This window comes from Ailuropoda melanoleuca, chromosome 1 (genome assembly GCF_002007445.2).
Source record: "Ailuropoda melanoleuca isolate Jingjing chromosome 1, ASM200744v2, whole genome shotgun sequence".
NCBI lineage: Eukaryota > Metazoa > Chordata > Mammalia > Carnivora > Ursidae > Ailuropoda > Ailuropoda melanoleuca.
This window is the reverse complement of record NC_048218.1, coordinates 6,472,407-6,488,711: the sequence shown is the minus strand read 5'-3', so window position 1 is coordinate 6,488,711 and position 16,305 is coordinate 6,472,407. Positions and strand designations below refer to the sequence as shown.

At 48.8% G+C, this 16,305-nt stretch overlaps 1 protein-coding gene across 2 annotated transcripts; it reads left to right on the top strand.

The window, feature by feature from the left end:
* Nucleotides 1–99: 99 nt before the first annotated feature.
* On the top strand, nt 100–16,022 carry ETS2 (ETS proto-oncogene 2, transcription factor). Of its 2 annotated transcripts, none has more exons than XM_034655595.1 (10): nt 100–342; nt 3,327–3,398; nt 5,805–5,916; nt 7,252–7,371; nt 7,715–7,915; nt 9,440–9,523; nt 10,598–10,819; nt 11,542–11,805; nt 13,801–13,973; nt 14,226–14,766. In XM_034655595.1, the coding sequence occupies exons 1-10, from the start codon at nt 337–339 to the stop codon at nt 14,343–14,345; spliced, it is 1,374 nt and encodes a 457-aa protein (XP_034511486.1). In that variant the 5' UTR covers nt 100–336; the 3' UTR covers nt 14,346–14,766. The 2 variants fall into 2 exon arrangements, with proteins under 2 accessions (XP_034511486.1, XP_002928915.3); XM_002928869.4 differs by lacking the exon at nt 14,226–14,766 and adding an exon at nt 14,791–16,022 and having other exon boundaries at nt 112–342; nt 13,801–13,919.
* Nucleotides 16,023–16,305: the final 283 nt, after the last annotated feature.

Below are 16,305 nucleotides of genomic sequence, written 5' to 3'. Positions count from 1 at the left end.
TTTCCAGAGGGCGCCCCGGGGGCTGATTTCGCGGCGGGGTTGGCGGGGGACGCAGTGGGGGGTGTCGGAGGGGCCCCGGCGCGCCCGGCTTTGCGGGTGACTTACCCGAGCGCGCTGGGCCCCGTAGGATCCGGGGCGCCCGGCGCCTAAAACACCTGGAGGCTGCAGCTCCCCGAAAAGGAGCCGCGTCCCTGGTCACCTGCTCGGCCACTCCGGGGCCCGGCCGGGGCCGGCAGGAGAAGGAAGCTCCGGGAGGGCGAGACCCCCAGGGGCGCCCCGGGACTTCTGGATCGGGGGCCCTCGGTGCCGCGAGGCGAGCGTGGGAGCCTGTCGGAAATGCGGGTGTGTGTGCGCAGGGCTGCCTTTATTTTCGCGTTCTTAAAGGTTAACGTTTTTAAGTACGTGGGTTTTTTTAATTTTGTTTTGGATTTTGTTTTTCTTTTTTTTTTCTTTTCTTTTCTTTAATGTTTAAGCACAGGAGACTTTTAAAATATTGGCCTGTATTCAGTTTCAGGGTAGCTTACACGGGTAGTGACAAGCTACTTATTTAGAAAGTAAAGAAGTGAGCAATCCCCTTTGGAGATAAAGGTAATTTATTTTAATTCACCAGTAAGAGGTTATGTTTGTCCTGGACAATGGAAGCGCCTGGGAGCTCTCTGCCTGTGCACAGCACCACCAATCAGGGAGATAAATCTTCGAGTTAAGGTTTATTAAAATTCTGAGTAATATCACAGTACAGTAAGTGTTAGCACTGTGGGCCCTGCAGGGAAATATTCACTCATTTCTGGGGTTAGTCATTCTTCTCCCTAAACTGGTAACTTTCAAAAGAAAGAGCAAACCAACCTTCCAAAGTGGCGTACGGGTTGGGTTTTGCTTTTGTTTTTTTAATTTACCTAAATACAAGCCTCTGCTCTGATCGCTCGCCTGAAGGATCTCTTGGTCAAGGAAGGATACTGTTGTTAGGCAAATCCTCTTTGTTTTAAAATTTTGCTGTTCTCAGCTCACACAATTCTGCCAGGTTTTCTTTTTGTTGTTGTTGTTGTTCAAAAGCGCCATCAGTAGGGCAACACTGCCAGGACCTAAATTTGAAATTGATTTGGGTAGAGAAACTTGACCTGTCCGCCACCTTACTTAACAAGCTTTGAGGAGTTAAGTAAGTGAACTTCAATTTCATTAGTTTCTGCCTGAAACCAGTGGAGGGACACTTTGATTCCACATGGTTTTTACAAAACAAATTAAAAGCTGGACAACAAAAGAATTCTCGTCTGTAGCTAGTAATTAGAGCTCTTTGTGTGGGAGTGGTAGACTGCCTTTTCTCCTGGTATTTGTACCCAAAAACCAGGCGCGCTTTACCCATTGCCTTCCATACCAATTCTCTGTCCATCTCCTTGAGGCTAAAAAATGTACAGTAAAGTCAGCAAGTTGTCTGCAAACCAAACTTAGAAAAAGAGCTGGCCTAGGGGGCTCAGGAGGGATCATCGGTAGCAGTTAAGATGTCTTTTCATATGGGTCTCCTGTTTGAGGTTGGTTTATTTAATCCACAGGTAACAGGATTTAGTTGAGGAAGCTCAGAGTTAAGGAGCACGCCCCATGGTAAAGAGTGGTGAGCTGGGCGGTGGTCTCATAGTATTTGTATGTGCTCTCCGCTCCATAGTGATGGGGTGGCAGGAGGCCCATGCTTCATCATCCCGGTCCCCCTCCCAAGGAGCTCCGCTGGGATGGATCTGCACTGTGCCCCCTCAGTTAGCCCTGCAGTAGCTGTGTGATCCTGGGCAAGTCATCGGGGGTCTCTGGGCCTCCCTTGCCCTGGAAGATACAACATCACTGTAAAATGTTACACCATCCATCTCTCAGAAATTTCAGGAAGATTCAGTGAAGTGGGAATGTGTGGTCGCCCAGTGTGGCCTTAGCTCTTGTCAGGAGGATCCTGTCCCTGCAGGGATCATTAGTGGTGATTAGTGATTCCTGAGTGTGTGTGGATGATGTGATCCACTAAGTGGAGATTCTGAGCCAAGGTGCCCACTTTGGATCCAGGACCACCCCTCCTCAGCTCCCCTCTCGCCCCATCGGACGATTCATTCATTGTCCCTGTTTTCCAGCCTTCACTGGCCACCATGATAATCACTCGCACTCTGAGGGTTTTAACAACCTTCCCCAGTGCCTGTTGCCTGCTCTGCGGTGTGGACTCCTCCCACGCTGCTGCCTCTCCAGCCAGGGGTGTGTGTGTGTGCGCGCGCGCATGTGCGCGTGTGTGTGCGCGTGCGTGTAGCAGTAGTAGTTAGCTATGATGGTGATCATAAAGAGAAAACAGTACAACCTGGAAGTAGTCATGGGGAAATGTCCTACTTGCCACCTCCAATAAGCCCTATCAATTGCACAATATTTTAATTACTCAGAGTTCCTGGTTGTAACAGGTGGCAGTGCCCGGGGGAGATCGTGGGGAAGGACAATTAGGGGGACCCTGTAAAGCTGCCTATAGACCTTCGGTTCCAAAGCCAGGAAGCTGGGGGGTGAGTCATGCCCCATGGGGTAAAGGTTACTTACCATCACTGATGCTAGCCCAGCTTCTATGGAAATGAGTTTCAGTTTTAGTTGCTCTGTATTTTTATATACCACTCTGGTGGCATTATCTTGGTACCTTTCTTACTGATTAATATAGAACTTACCTGGCCAGTCCTATGTTAGGGCTCCAAGTTCAGTTTTCGGTCTCCAGCAGTGTCCAATCGGGAGCCTTCTCTGTCCTTCCTGGGAGTGCTTCCTCAAAGCCTCAGGAGGGGCTAGGATCTCTGAGGCTCTTTCCTGCATGCTAACCTGGATCTGGATCTACCAGGAGTTCCCAGGTTGAGCGGACTGCCTCCCTGTCTCCCCCAGTAGACAGCAGACCGGAGGTGGCCTGTGCCTGCCCCCCTCCCCCACAGTGTTCTGCACCGTGAGCAGACCATGAACATGGCAGTGAAAAGCAGCTCACTCCGCTACTGTCATGGAAAGACGAGGTCCTCCTGGCTCAGCCCATCCAGGCTCCCTTGGGAGGCCCTGACCAGCCAGCCAGAAAGTGACTTTATCTGTGTGCTTCATCTCCAAGTGGAATTCAGGAGAGAATTGGCATTATTATTTAATTACTTAAATGGCATACCCTTTGTGAAAAGGGCCTTTTACCTAAGAACTGGCATTCAGGTTTGAGTGACCTGTCTTTCCCTAGAACTTGACAGACTGCCAGAATTAAGGTTGATGGAGCCAATCAAGACTTGTTAGAAATGTGCGTGATTTGCTGCCCTGTGGCTCTTTCTTTATGTCTTTTCCTTTTTCTTTCTTTTTTTTTTTTAAAGATGAATGACTTTGGACTCAAGAACATGGACCAGGTAGCCCCCGTGTCTAACAGTTACAGAGGGACACTCAAGGTAAGCGAGCAAATCTTAATTTAAAACTCTTTACGGAACATTGGAGAACTCAGTCTCTAGGAGAAAAAACAACGTGCTGGGTCCTAGAAGACTGGTTCTAGCCCCAGCCTTTTAATTTACGGGCTGTGTGACTCTGGATTGTTTGCTTAATCTCTCTGGGCCTCAGTTTTCTAGTCTATAAAATAGGTCTCCTGATGCTCATTCTACTTGTCTTCCAAGATATGAAACCATTTAATTTGCAGATGGGGAGGCCTTTGTGGTTTATTTCTGAGACTCCTGGCAAGTGAAAAATCTTATGATTCTCAGTAGGACGGAGCTAGAGAAGCTGTCTCCACTGCCGTTGTGTTCACCCGTGAGTTTCTAGGGTGATGGGCTGGGTTGTTGAAGAACTGGAATGGAAGGAGCTGCGAGGTGGACAACCAGCTCCACTATGGGGGTTTCGTCCCTTCAGAAGGGGCAGCGCCCACCCTGCCGTAGAGAACAGGTGCCTGTTGGTGTAAACCAAAACACAGATGAATGATGAAGGAGCCTTTTCTGGTGCATAATAACCAAATTTCACATAGCTTCTATCTCACTTCCTTTTGGGAACGTTCTTGAGTAGCACAAACTGATCATTTCTCCTTTGTCTTCTCCAAATGTGACAGTGAGATTGAATTGTTTTCTTAGCATCATGTAATAAACGCGTTTCAGGGCCGCGATTTTAGATGGGCCTCTTCCAAGCGTACATAGTGATGTGTCTCTGCTTTGTTATCTTTTCCTTTGTAAATCCTTAGCAGGTTATTTGTCTGGGAGAGCCCAAAGAGCCAAAAATGGGCACAGGCTCTCCTTGAGTATCATGAAGGTCATGCAGCTTCAAACCGCGAGTTTTCTGGTTTGATTTGGTCAGGTGTTTTCAGTGTGGCGGAAACTGTACAAGAAATGCGGTATTCAGTTCACAGCCGCACCCCTGGAAAGAAAAATTCTCCTATAAGTTAAAAAGGATTTGATGATGCCCATGTGATTTCTGGGTTTGGAGAAGAAACAGTCTTTGCTGAAATTGATATGTTGAAATACTCAGTGCGAATTTGTATTGTCTTTCTGCTTCCTGATTTTAAAAAAAGAACTTCCAGTCAGGAAAGGAGAGGCATTTCTTGGTCACCCTGGGGAAATGGCTAGTGGGAATTTTAAAAACTGATTGGCTACATCACCAAAATTAGCCCTGAACTAGTTTATACATCTAGATACGGATTTCGAACTTGATTGTTTTTTCCCGTAGGGTTTTGGCAGTTGGACAGTATTGTCTTGGGCTTCGGGGGGCTGGGCTCCCAACACCATTGGGACATCATTGTCTCGAGTGTTTTCGGCTGCGTTCCAACTTCTGCCTGCCTTCTTACGTAATGCGTCATGCATTGTTCTGCATTTCTAAGAAGAAAGCGCACAAACCGATTTTATTTGTAAATGTGTTGCACATTTTTTTTAATTGATGACTCAACAGATGGGTCATTGTATTACACATAACATGGGCTTTCCAGTTTATGTTGGAAAAATATAACCACCTTTTACGTTCCTCAGCAAGTCAGGCAACGATGAATCAAGACTTTATCTGTTACTTATAAACGGGTCTTACACTGAAGGCTATCTCTTCTTAAATGTTAGATGAATTATCAGAGATCGACACTGTGTGTGGGGTTTTATCTTTCTCTGTGTCTCTGTCCTCTTCCTCCTTCTAAGATGTAGATAGTTTTACTTGAAACCTTTTTTCCTTTGGAAATCTTCCCTTAGTTGATGGGGGCAGGGGTCTTTTCAAAATCTTTACTTTTATAAAATTAATCCTTAAGGAATGTTTTCATATGTATTACTGTCTTCTGAACCACCGGAATTGATGAGGGGGAAAAAAAGCCTAGTTTCAATTAAAGCAGTTCACGGTTAAACATAAATGCTTCCACAAACAGTTTAGCTCACTGTTTGTTTTCCACGTCTCATTCAGTCATCTGCCTCGGCTTTAACTGCAGTGAGCTAAAACTGTCCTGCTTAGAGTCTGACTCAGTTTCCCTCTGATGGGACAGAGGGGCCACGTGTTTGGACCAGCTGGTCTCTAAGCCTCACCCAGCACTGTTCTTCTAAAATTCCATTCTTTTTAGGTTTGTTTGCATAGTTTATTCATTGAAATTAAGCCATTAAGAAGAAACTCCCGGTCATTCTGACTCCGTGAGGTGGATGCAATGATCCAGAGTAAAATAGAATCCTTTCCATCACTTTGACCATAGAAGTCTGGTTGGAGCATTGACTGGTCAATTCCTTTTATGGCTTTATAATTGCCAGCTTCATCAGGGTGTATCAGTAAGATGACCCATGGACCACTTTTCAAACAGGTAATTAAGTGAGTTTAAATATTAATTTCAGGCTCCTTTTCCATCTGTTTTGCAGCGCCAGCCAGCTTTTGACACCTTTGATGGGTCCCTGTTTGCTGTTTTCCCCTCTCTCAATGAAGAGCAAACACTCCAAGAGGTGCCCACAGGCTTGGATTCCATTTCTCATGGTAATTTGTTACTCAGATTTGACCAGTTGTGCGTGATTTCCCATAGTTCAGTGAATAAAAAGATGACTGTTGGTAAGCGACCAAGGTTGGTGTCTTGAATCTTTGGTTTGAAAAGTCAGATGGTGGCTCTGGACCTGGGAGAAGACAGTTTTCCTTCTTTATGAGCGTGAGGGGTCCTGATGTCATCCTCTGCCAGACGCACCCCAGACTGCAGGGGAGTACCTGAAACTCCCACTGTGATGCTCTCGTCACTGTAGCAAGCCCGGGCCCTGTCGCCCAGGGGCCCCTGCAAAGCAAACCATGGAAGTGCCCCCCAGCTTCTCATTCTGGGGTCTCATGATTAGTTAGGTCATCCCCCAGCCCTGAAGTCTTGGGGCAACAAATTACACTTGCTAATATTTGCCCATCTGCATTTACTTCTGTAGTTCTTCGTGTCGTTGTTCATTATTTTTTAAAGGGATAGTAGTCAGAAAATGCCTGTGCAATTACTGTGATGGGGTTATTAGTTGGAAACATTCCAGAGATTACTTTGTCGTATGAAGTAGGTGCCTAGAAAATACAGCCCAGAAAATTAATTAAAACGCATAGGCTTGCGTAAGCATACCATCCCGAGCCGGTCGTTTATCATTCTTGAAATTGCTGAGGGAATCCAGAGAAGATTGCTTTTCATTAAAAATTGCAGGTGTGCTGACTTTACAGGTGCTAAGCAGCCCCTATCGCCCGCTGCTTACTTTAATGGAAGTAACGTCAAACTCTGCATTTGCAACCCTTAAAACTTTTGATCAAAGCCGTGTGCTTTCTTTCATTGTCTAAAATTTTTAAAAGAGATCTAGATAGAAATTTCAACTAAGGATGATTGGGTTTTTTTAATGAAGTTTTGCAAAATAATTTGCAAAGTAAAATAAAGCTTGAGTTTTATTTTAGATATATATATTTTTTAAAGATTTTATTTATTTGACAGAGAGAGAGACAGCCAGCGAGAGTGGGAACACAAGGGGGGAGCAGGAGAGGAAGAAGCAGGCTCATAGTGGAGGAGCCTGATGTGGGACTCGATCCCGGAACGCCAGGATCACGCTCTGAGCCGAAGGCAGATGCTCAATGGCTGTGCCACCCAGGCGCCCCTATTTTAGATATTTTTAAGTGTAGTTATGAGATGTGTAATACTTTCTCAATTTCTGCTGCCGCTCCCCCCCAATTTTTGTTAATATTTATACTCTTTGAAGGAAGGTTTGAGATTGAAATTGTTCCTTCCTGAAAACTGAGATTTCTCCCCTAAATTCTCTATCTGGTCTTGCCAGCTTGAAGTCCTAATGTCCCCATGGGGTTCCTTTCTAGACTCTACCAACTGTGAATTGCCTCTCTTAACTCCGTGCAGCAAGGCTGTCATGAGTCAAGCCTTAAAAGCTACCTTCAGTGGCTTCAAGAAGGAGCAGCGCCGCCTTGGCATCCCCAAGAGTAAGTGCCCCCTTTTCGAGCTGTGTCTCTGAGTCTGCGTTGTACCAGAACAAGAAATCTGACCGCAGTTGCTAGCGATGACTTTTCCCCCCCCAGCTTTCTTAGGGCATCTTGCAGAGTGGCAGGGATGTGGTTAACCTGAGCTGGTTTTTATTTTGACCCCATTAACTGAACACTTAATCCAGCACTGTTGTTAGGGTCTTAGCATTTCCCTGAGTGTCCTGCTCCCATGGCCAGTCTCTGGAACACATCTGGACTTTGTGGGTACATCTGGAGTGACTCCGGTCTCAGCGCCTCCCTCCCTTTTCTCCCTGTGTTCCATCTTTTCTTCCCTCCCCGGCAGACCCCTGGCTGTGGACCGAGCAGCAAGTGTGCCAGTGGCTTCTCTGGGCCACCAATGAGTTCAGCCTGGTGAATGTCAATTTCCAGAGGTTCGGCATGAATGGCCAGGTGTTGTGTAACCTGGGCAAGGAGCGTTTTCTGGAGCTGGCTCCTGATTTCGTGGGTGACATTCTCTGGGAGCACCTGGAGCAGATGATCAAAGGTACCCACTGAGGGACTGCGCACCTCCCCTTTGCGGAGAGCCAGGGCAGGGAAGACAGATGGGGGGATCGGTGCTCTGTAATCGTACGGTCGGGGTTTCAAATTATGTAGAGTTTCAAATTGCCTGAAAATGCCACCGGAGTGAGTCACATCTGTGCCAGTGATTATAGGTTTTTTAAGCCACTGAAGTCTGTGTGTGTGCGTGCGTGTGTGTCTGTGTGTGTGTGTGTAGCATCAAGGATAGCCACAAGGCAGTAACCTTAGTCACTTCACTACCTTGTTGACGGTGGTCCGATGACATGCTTCGGGGAGAACGTGTTGCCTCAGGTACGGAGGCCAGCAAGACATCCTGTGTTTTGTGGCTCACCTTACAGAAGAAAGTCAGCCTCGATGAAGGGGAGCCTTTATTCACAAACCCCGTGAATTGTACAGTGAATTTTCCTAAGACCAAATGAAATCCAACAACAAGAATTTCTTCTGGTTTTATGTATTTAAACAAATGCAGACGTAATTGATACATATTTATACACTGACACATCATATGGAAACTGGCCATTGAACAAAAGAACTCTCATCATATAGAAAGTCTTCGTTAAGGCCTTAAAAGAGTGTTGACGGCAGTGTTAAAAATACATCCAGTTTAAAAGGCAAAAAAAATTATAGCGAGGGATTAGGTTAAAACTATAAGAAAATTAGTTCTTTGGTAGAGTTCAGAGCCGTAGTCGTTCACTTGGTCTTAAACACTGAGTCTCAGCACCGTTTACAGATTCAGAATCTTTAAAAGACCTTAGGATTCAGCCACCCTCTCTTTTCAGCTGTGGCTTCTGAAGGTCAAGGAAACTTAATGTTGGAGACTCCCAAACTCTCCCTGAATTTAGACAGTTCTGATTGGACAAGTTTCTGGTGACTCTGTTCACTGGCAGGTTGGGCCTGTTTTCCCATCACTCAGGATATAAGTCTGAGGGTCTGAATTTGTGGGTGCGTGTGGCTCAGTGTGTCTGTAGGAAGTAAGCACACACGGAGAATGCTAGCCTTTTCCTTTCCATTTTCCACCATGGCCCCCATCAGGTTCCCACAGCACTGCTGGCCTCTCTGTGCCGTGCTCACTTCACCCTGAAGAAACGTGGGGTTTGAAGCCACCAGCCTAGCTTCAAGAGGGCAGGGGCTGGGTCTGCTCTACTAACCCACTGTATTCCCCGCCCCTGGGACACGTGGCACTTCATAAATATTTAACTGTCTGTTGACGGCGCCGATGAATTAAATTCACAGTCTGATATTTACAGTTGTGCAGTAGAACGTGTCACTTGGCTGGTGACAACATTCATTTTGGAAAACTTACTCTGGTTATTAGAAAATGCGTTGCCATCTCTAGTTTTTGAAAAAGACCAAATGACACCAAATACTGTCAGCTTCAATGTGAAGGGTAAATGCATTTAGTTATAGCAGTAATTTAGAAATAAACGCTTTTTGTTGCATAGTTTTAACCTTGATCTGCAATCCTGTGTCGCCTGTGTCTGTTTTCCAGAAAACCAAGAAAAGACAGAAGATCAGTATGAAGAAAATTCACACCTCAACTCCGTCCCTCATTGGATTAATAGCAATTCACTAGGTCAGTCCAATCAATTCTGCCCTGAAGACCTTGGTGTTAACTTTTTCTATTAAATTGGGACTCCCAGCCCCCTCCCAAAAAATAAGTAAAATAAAAGTAAATTTGCGGAAGGTCTGAAGGCCAGCCTCGGCCTGTGCTGCCCCATTGGGTGACCACACGTGGCTGCTGAGCTGCTGAGCACTTGAAATGTGGCTGGTCCACACTGAGACGTGGGGTAAGAATATAATGCACGCTGGCTCGGAAATGCTTTATGGAACAAAGAATTTAGAATGCCTCCTTAATAATTTTTAAGATACTGATTCCAGGTTAAAATGATAATTGGTAATACTGGGTCAGGTAAAATATTAAAATTAATTTCACCTGTTTCTTTTTAGTTTGCTCCTGTGGCTACTAGAAAACATAACATTGCCTGTGTGGCTGGTGTTATCTTTGCGTTGGCCAGGGCCGCCTACGGCAGTGCATAGAGCACGGGCGGAATGAAGCGAGCTGATTGGCTGCAGTCAGAGCTAGCATAATAAATAAGGGGTGCCAGGCACAGGAGGCATGTAGAAAGCAATTCTAAATTTGCTCTGATCTTTGGAGTTAAAAGAAGTGGCATGGGATCTGGGTCTTTCCCTCTGGTCAGTGACACTGATGAGTATAGGTTATGGGGGGTCCCCTCGCCAGCAGAGGGAGGGGATGTTCCCTTACAAGTGGCATACTGGGTAGCAAATCATTCGGCCTTTCTGAGCCTTACTGCCCTCAGAAGCTGAAAGAGGCAGTGAGCTCTGCCACCCCCAGAGTCACGTGAAAGCGTTGATGAGCGAGAGCGTAGCCCTGACATCGAGGTGTGGCATCTTGGCCCAGAGGCAGCAGGTGTTTTGGGAAAGGGCTTACTCACTGAGAGCATGAATGGCTTGAGAAGAGGAGCTGGTGGAAAAGCCACCTGCCAAAGCCCACTTGCCACCGCAGTTTCGGGGAGGGGTAGAGCATGCAGAACTGGTTGCATTTGATTCGGGTCGAGGGCACAGAGGGTCTCTGATGACCCCCGTCACACCTGCCTCATAGCTCTGCGGTCCGATTGCTCTGTCCCAGGCTTTGGCGTGGAGCAGGCAGCGTACGGCGTGCAGACCCAGAATTACCCCAAAGGCAGCCTCCTGGACGTGTGTCCCTCCTCGTCAGCGCCCAGCGTGCTGGGTTCCGAGCAGGAGTTTCAGATGTTCCCCAAGTCTCGACTCAGCACCGTCAGCGTCAACTACTGCGCGGTCAGCCAGGACTTCCCGAGCGGCAACTTGAACCTGCTCGCGGGCGGTTCCGGTAAGTCAGCTCCCAGGAGCCACGGCCAGACAGCCATGGGAGCTTCTTAAACAGTGCAGCCTGTGCTCGGCCGTGGGAGGAGGTCAGAGGTCTCCTCTGCGTCCCGAGCGGCTGTCCAACACAATTGCAGGTGACGGATTTGCTCGGTGGGCATGGACTCCCTGCTGTGTTTCAGGCTCTGGGCCGGGCACTGCGGGTATAGAGTACATGAGCCAGGGCCCCTGCTCTCACAGCTGGATTCCTCCACCCGGTGGGATATTTGGGGAGAAGATGCAGGCACATGACATTCCTGCAGTCAGTAGTGTCCCCACACCAAGAGGAAACCACTGTCTTGACTTTCGTCCTCATAGATCAGTTTTTCCTGTCCTTGAGCTTCATAGAAACGGAACCCTAGCGTTGGTTTTCTTTGGTGGAGGTGTTGTGCCCCTCTTGATGTCTGAGACCCAGCTGTGCTGTTGGATGGGGCAGACAGTTCACCGCTGTGTAATACTCTGTCCCTCTGTCCCGGGAGGGCGCACCTGACCCGCCCGTGCCGCTGGGGCTGGAGGGTGTGGTTGTCTAGGGCCTTTGTCATAAGGGATGAGTCCCTGGAGAGAAGTCCGGGAGTGGTGGGGTGTTGCAGCCCCCAGCCCAGCCTGCGGGACCCCCCGCCCCCCCTTGGTAGCCCCAGACAGTTCACTGTCCTGGAGGACTGAGCGTTTGCGCCCGGCTGTCTTTGCCAGGGAAGCCCCGGGACCGCGACTCCCCCGAGAACGGCACGGACAGCTTCGAGAGCTCCGACTCCCTGCTGCAGTCGTGGAACAGCCAGTCGTCGCTGCTGGATGTGCAGCGAGTGCCGTCCTTCGAGAGCTTCGAGGATGACTGCAGCCAGTCCCTGTGCCTCACTAAGCCGACCATGTCCTTCAAGGACTACATCCAGGAGAGGAGCGACCCAGTGGAGCAGGGCAAACCGGTTATACCCGCGGCGGTGCTGGCCGGCTTCACGGGTAAGTGTGTCACACGCCGTCCCCTCCCTGGGGCCCGGCCCGAGCGCCCTGTTCCTCCAGGGTGTTTCTGGTCCGAGCACATTGTAGCTACAGCCCACACTTGGTGCGTGGCTGTCATCCTGAATCAGGCAGGCTGTCCCCCTGAATTCTAAAAAGGCCAGGCTCGCACGAACTGTCGTGCTCAGTGGCGTGGATGGGAATCCACGGGCCGCCCCCTCACCTGGGAGGTGCTCGGCCAGCCCGGAGAGCAGCAGGCGCAGGGGGCACGGGCCGTGGAGGCTTCAGCTCTGACTCACCCACTCCAGGAATCCCAGAGAATGTAAATTGGCCCAGGGAGGGACAGCAGAGCCAGCCTCAAACAACACAGGGACTGTTTACCTTTGCTTGCTTCTAAAATCCATCTTATTTTTAAGATTTGGGCAAGAGCTATTTTAGGCAAGGGACAAATATTAAAGCTGTTTTTAGAACCAAATATTTCCAGGACTTTAGCAAAAACACCAAGATTTTTTTTTTTCATTGCTTCATGGGTCCTTAAATGTGTTTTTTTCATATTTTGACCATATGGAGCCACTGGATTAAAAAAATGCCTACTTAGAGTATTCAATAGGTTAAAATAAGACCACAGAGCACCTGTTTTTTTCTATTCTGTCATCCCAAACCTTCACAGGAATGGGCCTGATAAGAAAATAAATAACCGTGGTGTTGCTGTCTTTCATTTTTTAAAAATATTTTTGATTAATTAATTAATTTATTTTGAGAGGAAGAGGAGCACGTGAGCATATGCAGGTGGGAGGCAGGGTGCAGAGGGAAAGGGAGAGAGAATCCCAGGCAGACTCTCTGCTGAGCGCGGATCACGACACCGGGCTCGATCTCACAACCCTGAGATCATGACCTGAGCTAAAATCAGGACTTAGACACTCAACCAGCGGAGCCACGCAGGCTCCCCTTGGTGTTTTTCATTTTAATATGTTACCATGTGTTGACTGTCAGGTCTGTGTGGTTAACTAGGCTTATATATGGTTGGATGTCCTTGGGACAGCCCAGTGGGGGTGGAAGCAGTCACCGGTTTGGCAGATGAGACAGTGTAGACAGCTCTCTGTGGTCACATGGGTAACCTGGTTGTGTCTGGTTCCAGAACTCCTGTCCTTGTTAATGGCTTTATTGCTGATGGCCATTGGGTCTCGGGACAGCTCTTGGATGGGTGTGTGATCTCGGGCGGGGCACCTGGCCTCTGAGCTGTTCCTCATCTTTACAGTAGGTCTTCACAAGATGGTGGTTCTAAATATTAATCTAGAAAAGGTCTGTGAAAAGCAAAGCATACCTCACCAGAGGCAGTGAGGCCATGGCGACAACCCCAAATGCCCAAGTGGCTGTGGAGTAAACCGTCTTGGATTAAGCAACTTACCCACCGTCATTGGCAGGAAAGCCTCAGTATGGGATTCCATGAGACATGCCTCATTCTGTGGTGAAATGCCCTTTCAGCCATCCCCATTCCTGTCCCACTGGGTGGTTCTAGAAATGAACCCTGAAACTTATTACATAAGGAGCAATTAAACAGGATGAGGAATTTTTTTTTTTTAAGATTTTGTTTTAAAGTAATCTCTACACCCAGTGTGGGGCTCAAACTCATAACCCTGAAATCAGGAGTCATCTGCTCTACCCACTGAGTCCACCGGGCACCCCCAAGATGAGGAATTTTAATATCAAGTGTTAGTGGCCCCGAATTTTCTTCCAGAAGGACCCAGTTCAGCAACCAAGGGCAAAGTGCCCCCTTTTTTAGGAGGGGGAGGTGGGATGAAGACCCCAGATTGGGCGTCTATTCTCTTGCCGTTAAAACGGTCAGTCCTGTCACCACCCTTGGAGTGGTACCTTCACGATGGCACCCTGCCCAGAGTCGGGGCTCCCGTTCCTCAGTCTGCCTGTTTCAGTAGAAAGGACAAAGGCCTTGCCGTACTTCAAAGCTATAAAAACGTGCGACTCGCCCCTTTCCCCCAGGAAGCGGACCTATTCAGCTGTGGCAGTTTCTCCTGGAGTTGCTGTCTGACAAATCCTGCCAGCCGTTCATCAGCTGGACCGGGGACGGCTGGGAGTTCAAGCTCTCGGACCCCGACGAGGTACAGCCAGCGCTTGGGAAGTCAGTCTCTGGGCTTTGGACTCTGATTTCATCACTCTGGGCTCATAAATTCAATTCTCGGGGCACAGGGAAGGGTTGAGCGCTGCAGAGTTCTGGTGCTCTGTGGGTGTGTACGCGGGCACGGGGCAGGCTTCTGCGACTTGCTCTCTCGTCTGATAAAAAGGCACAAGCGCTGAACTGAGGGTCTGTCCTGACCATCTGAAAATGCCACAGGAAACTTGCATGCCTTTTTCCACTGGTGGGGAGTGAGCCTCCCGCAGCCTGGACTGGTCTCCTGGCCGCCGCTGCAGCTCTGCCGTGCTCAGCTCGGGCACTCGGAAACCCTGGAGGGGAAGGCCAAGGGCAGGTCCGAGACCCTCCCCTCCAGGAAGGGGTTGGAGAAGCCCACGATCTCAGGCAGCCTTAGAGGGCAGGCGGTCGGTCGCCGCCCGGACGCCCCGGGGTAAGCAGAAGCCTTGAGGAATGCAGAATGTCACGTGGCCCAGAACCGCACCCAGCAGCTGTTGTCTGTGGGGCTTGGAATAAGAAGCCGGGAGGTGGGGGGACACAGCCTTTCCCTTGTGTCAGGCCCGCCTGCTCGGAAACCCTTGGCTGCAGCAGACAGCGCTGTGGGTGGGGGGCCCTCACGCTCCCACCTGCACCTGCCTCCGTCCTCAGAGACGCTGCCGAGGGACTCCGTGCCCGGTGCAGGTGCTGAGACAGCCCGCAGCCCGGGGCCCTTCTGTAGTGGTCAAGTTCTCCCAGGGGAAGCAGGTGGGAGATGCCTCGCTGGGGGCAAGGCTTTCACTTTTCCTTAATTGCGAGTGAAGGAAGTTGCAGATTTGAACACTTCTCCCCCTGTCCACTTACAGGTGGCCCGCCGGTGGGGAAAGAGGAAAAACAAGCCCAAGATGAACTACGAGAAGCTGAGCCGGGGCTTGCGTTATTACTACGACAAAAACATAATCCACAAGACGTCGGGGAAGCGCTACGTGTACCGCTTTGTGTGCGACCTGCAGAACTTGCTGGGGTTCACCCCCGAGGAACTGCACGCCATCCTGGGCGTGCAGCCCGACACGGAGGACTGAGGCCCGCGAGGGACTGCGAGTGCGGCCACCCGACCCACTGCTCCAAGGACCCTGAAAGGCGGGATTGAACGCATCCAGGAGAGTCCCCAAGAAGCAGTGGCCTTATTTCACCAGAAACCGCGGCTTTTCACCCAAAGCAGCATGGTTTCTTGCTTCTAAAGCCTGCTGACGGGAACACGCTATTTATGATGCTCTTACGTTAGAATGGCCGAGAAAGAAGCGCTGGGAAGCCGTCCTGGCTCTGAGCAGGCCGCGTGACAGGAACGTTCAGGCTGTTGGGTATTCTCCAAGGAGCGAGCATGTCTTGGGCACACACTTTTATTTTTTATTTTATTTTATTTTTTTTAGTTTTCTTTTGCCTTCGGCAGCCAGGAATCACAAAGGCAGAAGTGGTCTCTTCGGTTCAGCGAAGCGTTGGGTGCAGGGAGACAGTCGTGCCATTTCAGAAGTTAGTGTGTATATATGATTGTAATCTTAATAACTGTTGTCAGAATCCTCTCAGAGTCCTATTTAACGAGAACTGTATATTGTAATTTAAAATAATTCTGTAAGTGTATTTGAAATAAGAACGCAGACGTGCGGCGTTCTGCGAACACGGAGTCCGCCAGGGCGGACGAAGACGTTGTAAAGTGTGTATTTACATTTAATATGCCTACAGGTAGACGTCGAAGAGGGTCAGTCCCTGTTTCTGTTTTGTTTTGCCTGGATGATGATTTGGCAAGGACTTTGTACATTTGGGAATTTTTATAAAACACTTAATGTTATTATCCGGAGGCATATCCAGCCTCTGCTTTCTCCTGAATTGTAACGTAAAAGCTATAAAGCAGTATTTTTCTTGACAAGTGGCGTATGTTTTCCATTTCTGTGCATGCCTTTAAATCCGTTTATACACAAGACTTATTTTATTTTTTAGTTCGACTGTTTCCCCAACAACTAACCTCCCCGACCAGCCATTTCCTTCCCGTGCTCCACCTCCACGCCCCAAATTATTCTGTATGATTAAAATAAGAATGCTATTTTTGGAACTATGTGGCTCCTTTTCAGAGAGCAGGAGGGATTTATGTAGCAGCTACATTTACTGCAGAAATAATTCACTGGAAAAAAATGTAATTTGTAAGAAAGCTTTATTTTTGTCTGCGCACCATGTGAAGTGAAGCATGTCCTATACTGAGCTGAAGCCCGGGGCAGGTGGGGGCGGGGACGGGAGGGGGATCTTCACGAAGCCTCCTGGTTGTGAACGAGACACGACTTCTCCCTCCCCTGTTGAGTCGTGGACTATCTGGACACGCTGCTGCTCCT

What these genes read in the sequence shown, in the direction of transcription:
- ETS2 (XM_002928869.4), top strand. An exon ending in CCTGGAGCAGATGATCAAAG is followed by an intron (nt 7,916 to 9,439) that starts GTACCCACTGAG and finishes TCTGTTTTCCAG; the next exon opens with AAAACCAAGAAAAGACAGAA. An exon ending in CCTGCTCGCGGGCGGTTCCG is followed by an intron (nt 10,820 to 11,541) that starts GTAAGTCAGCTC and finishes TGTCTTTGCCAG; the next exon opens with GGAAGCCCCGGGACCGCGAC.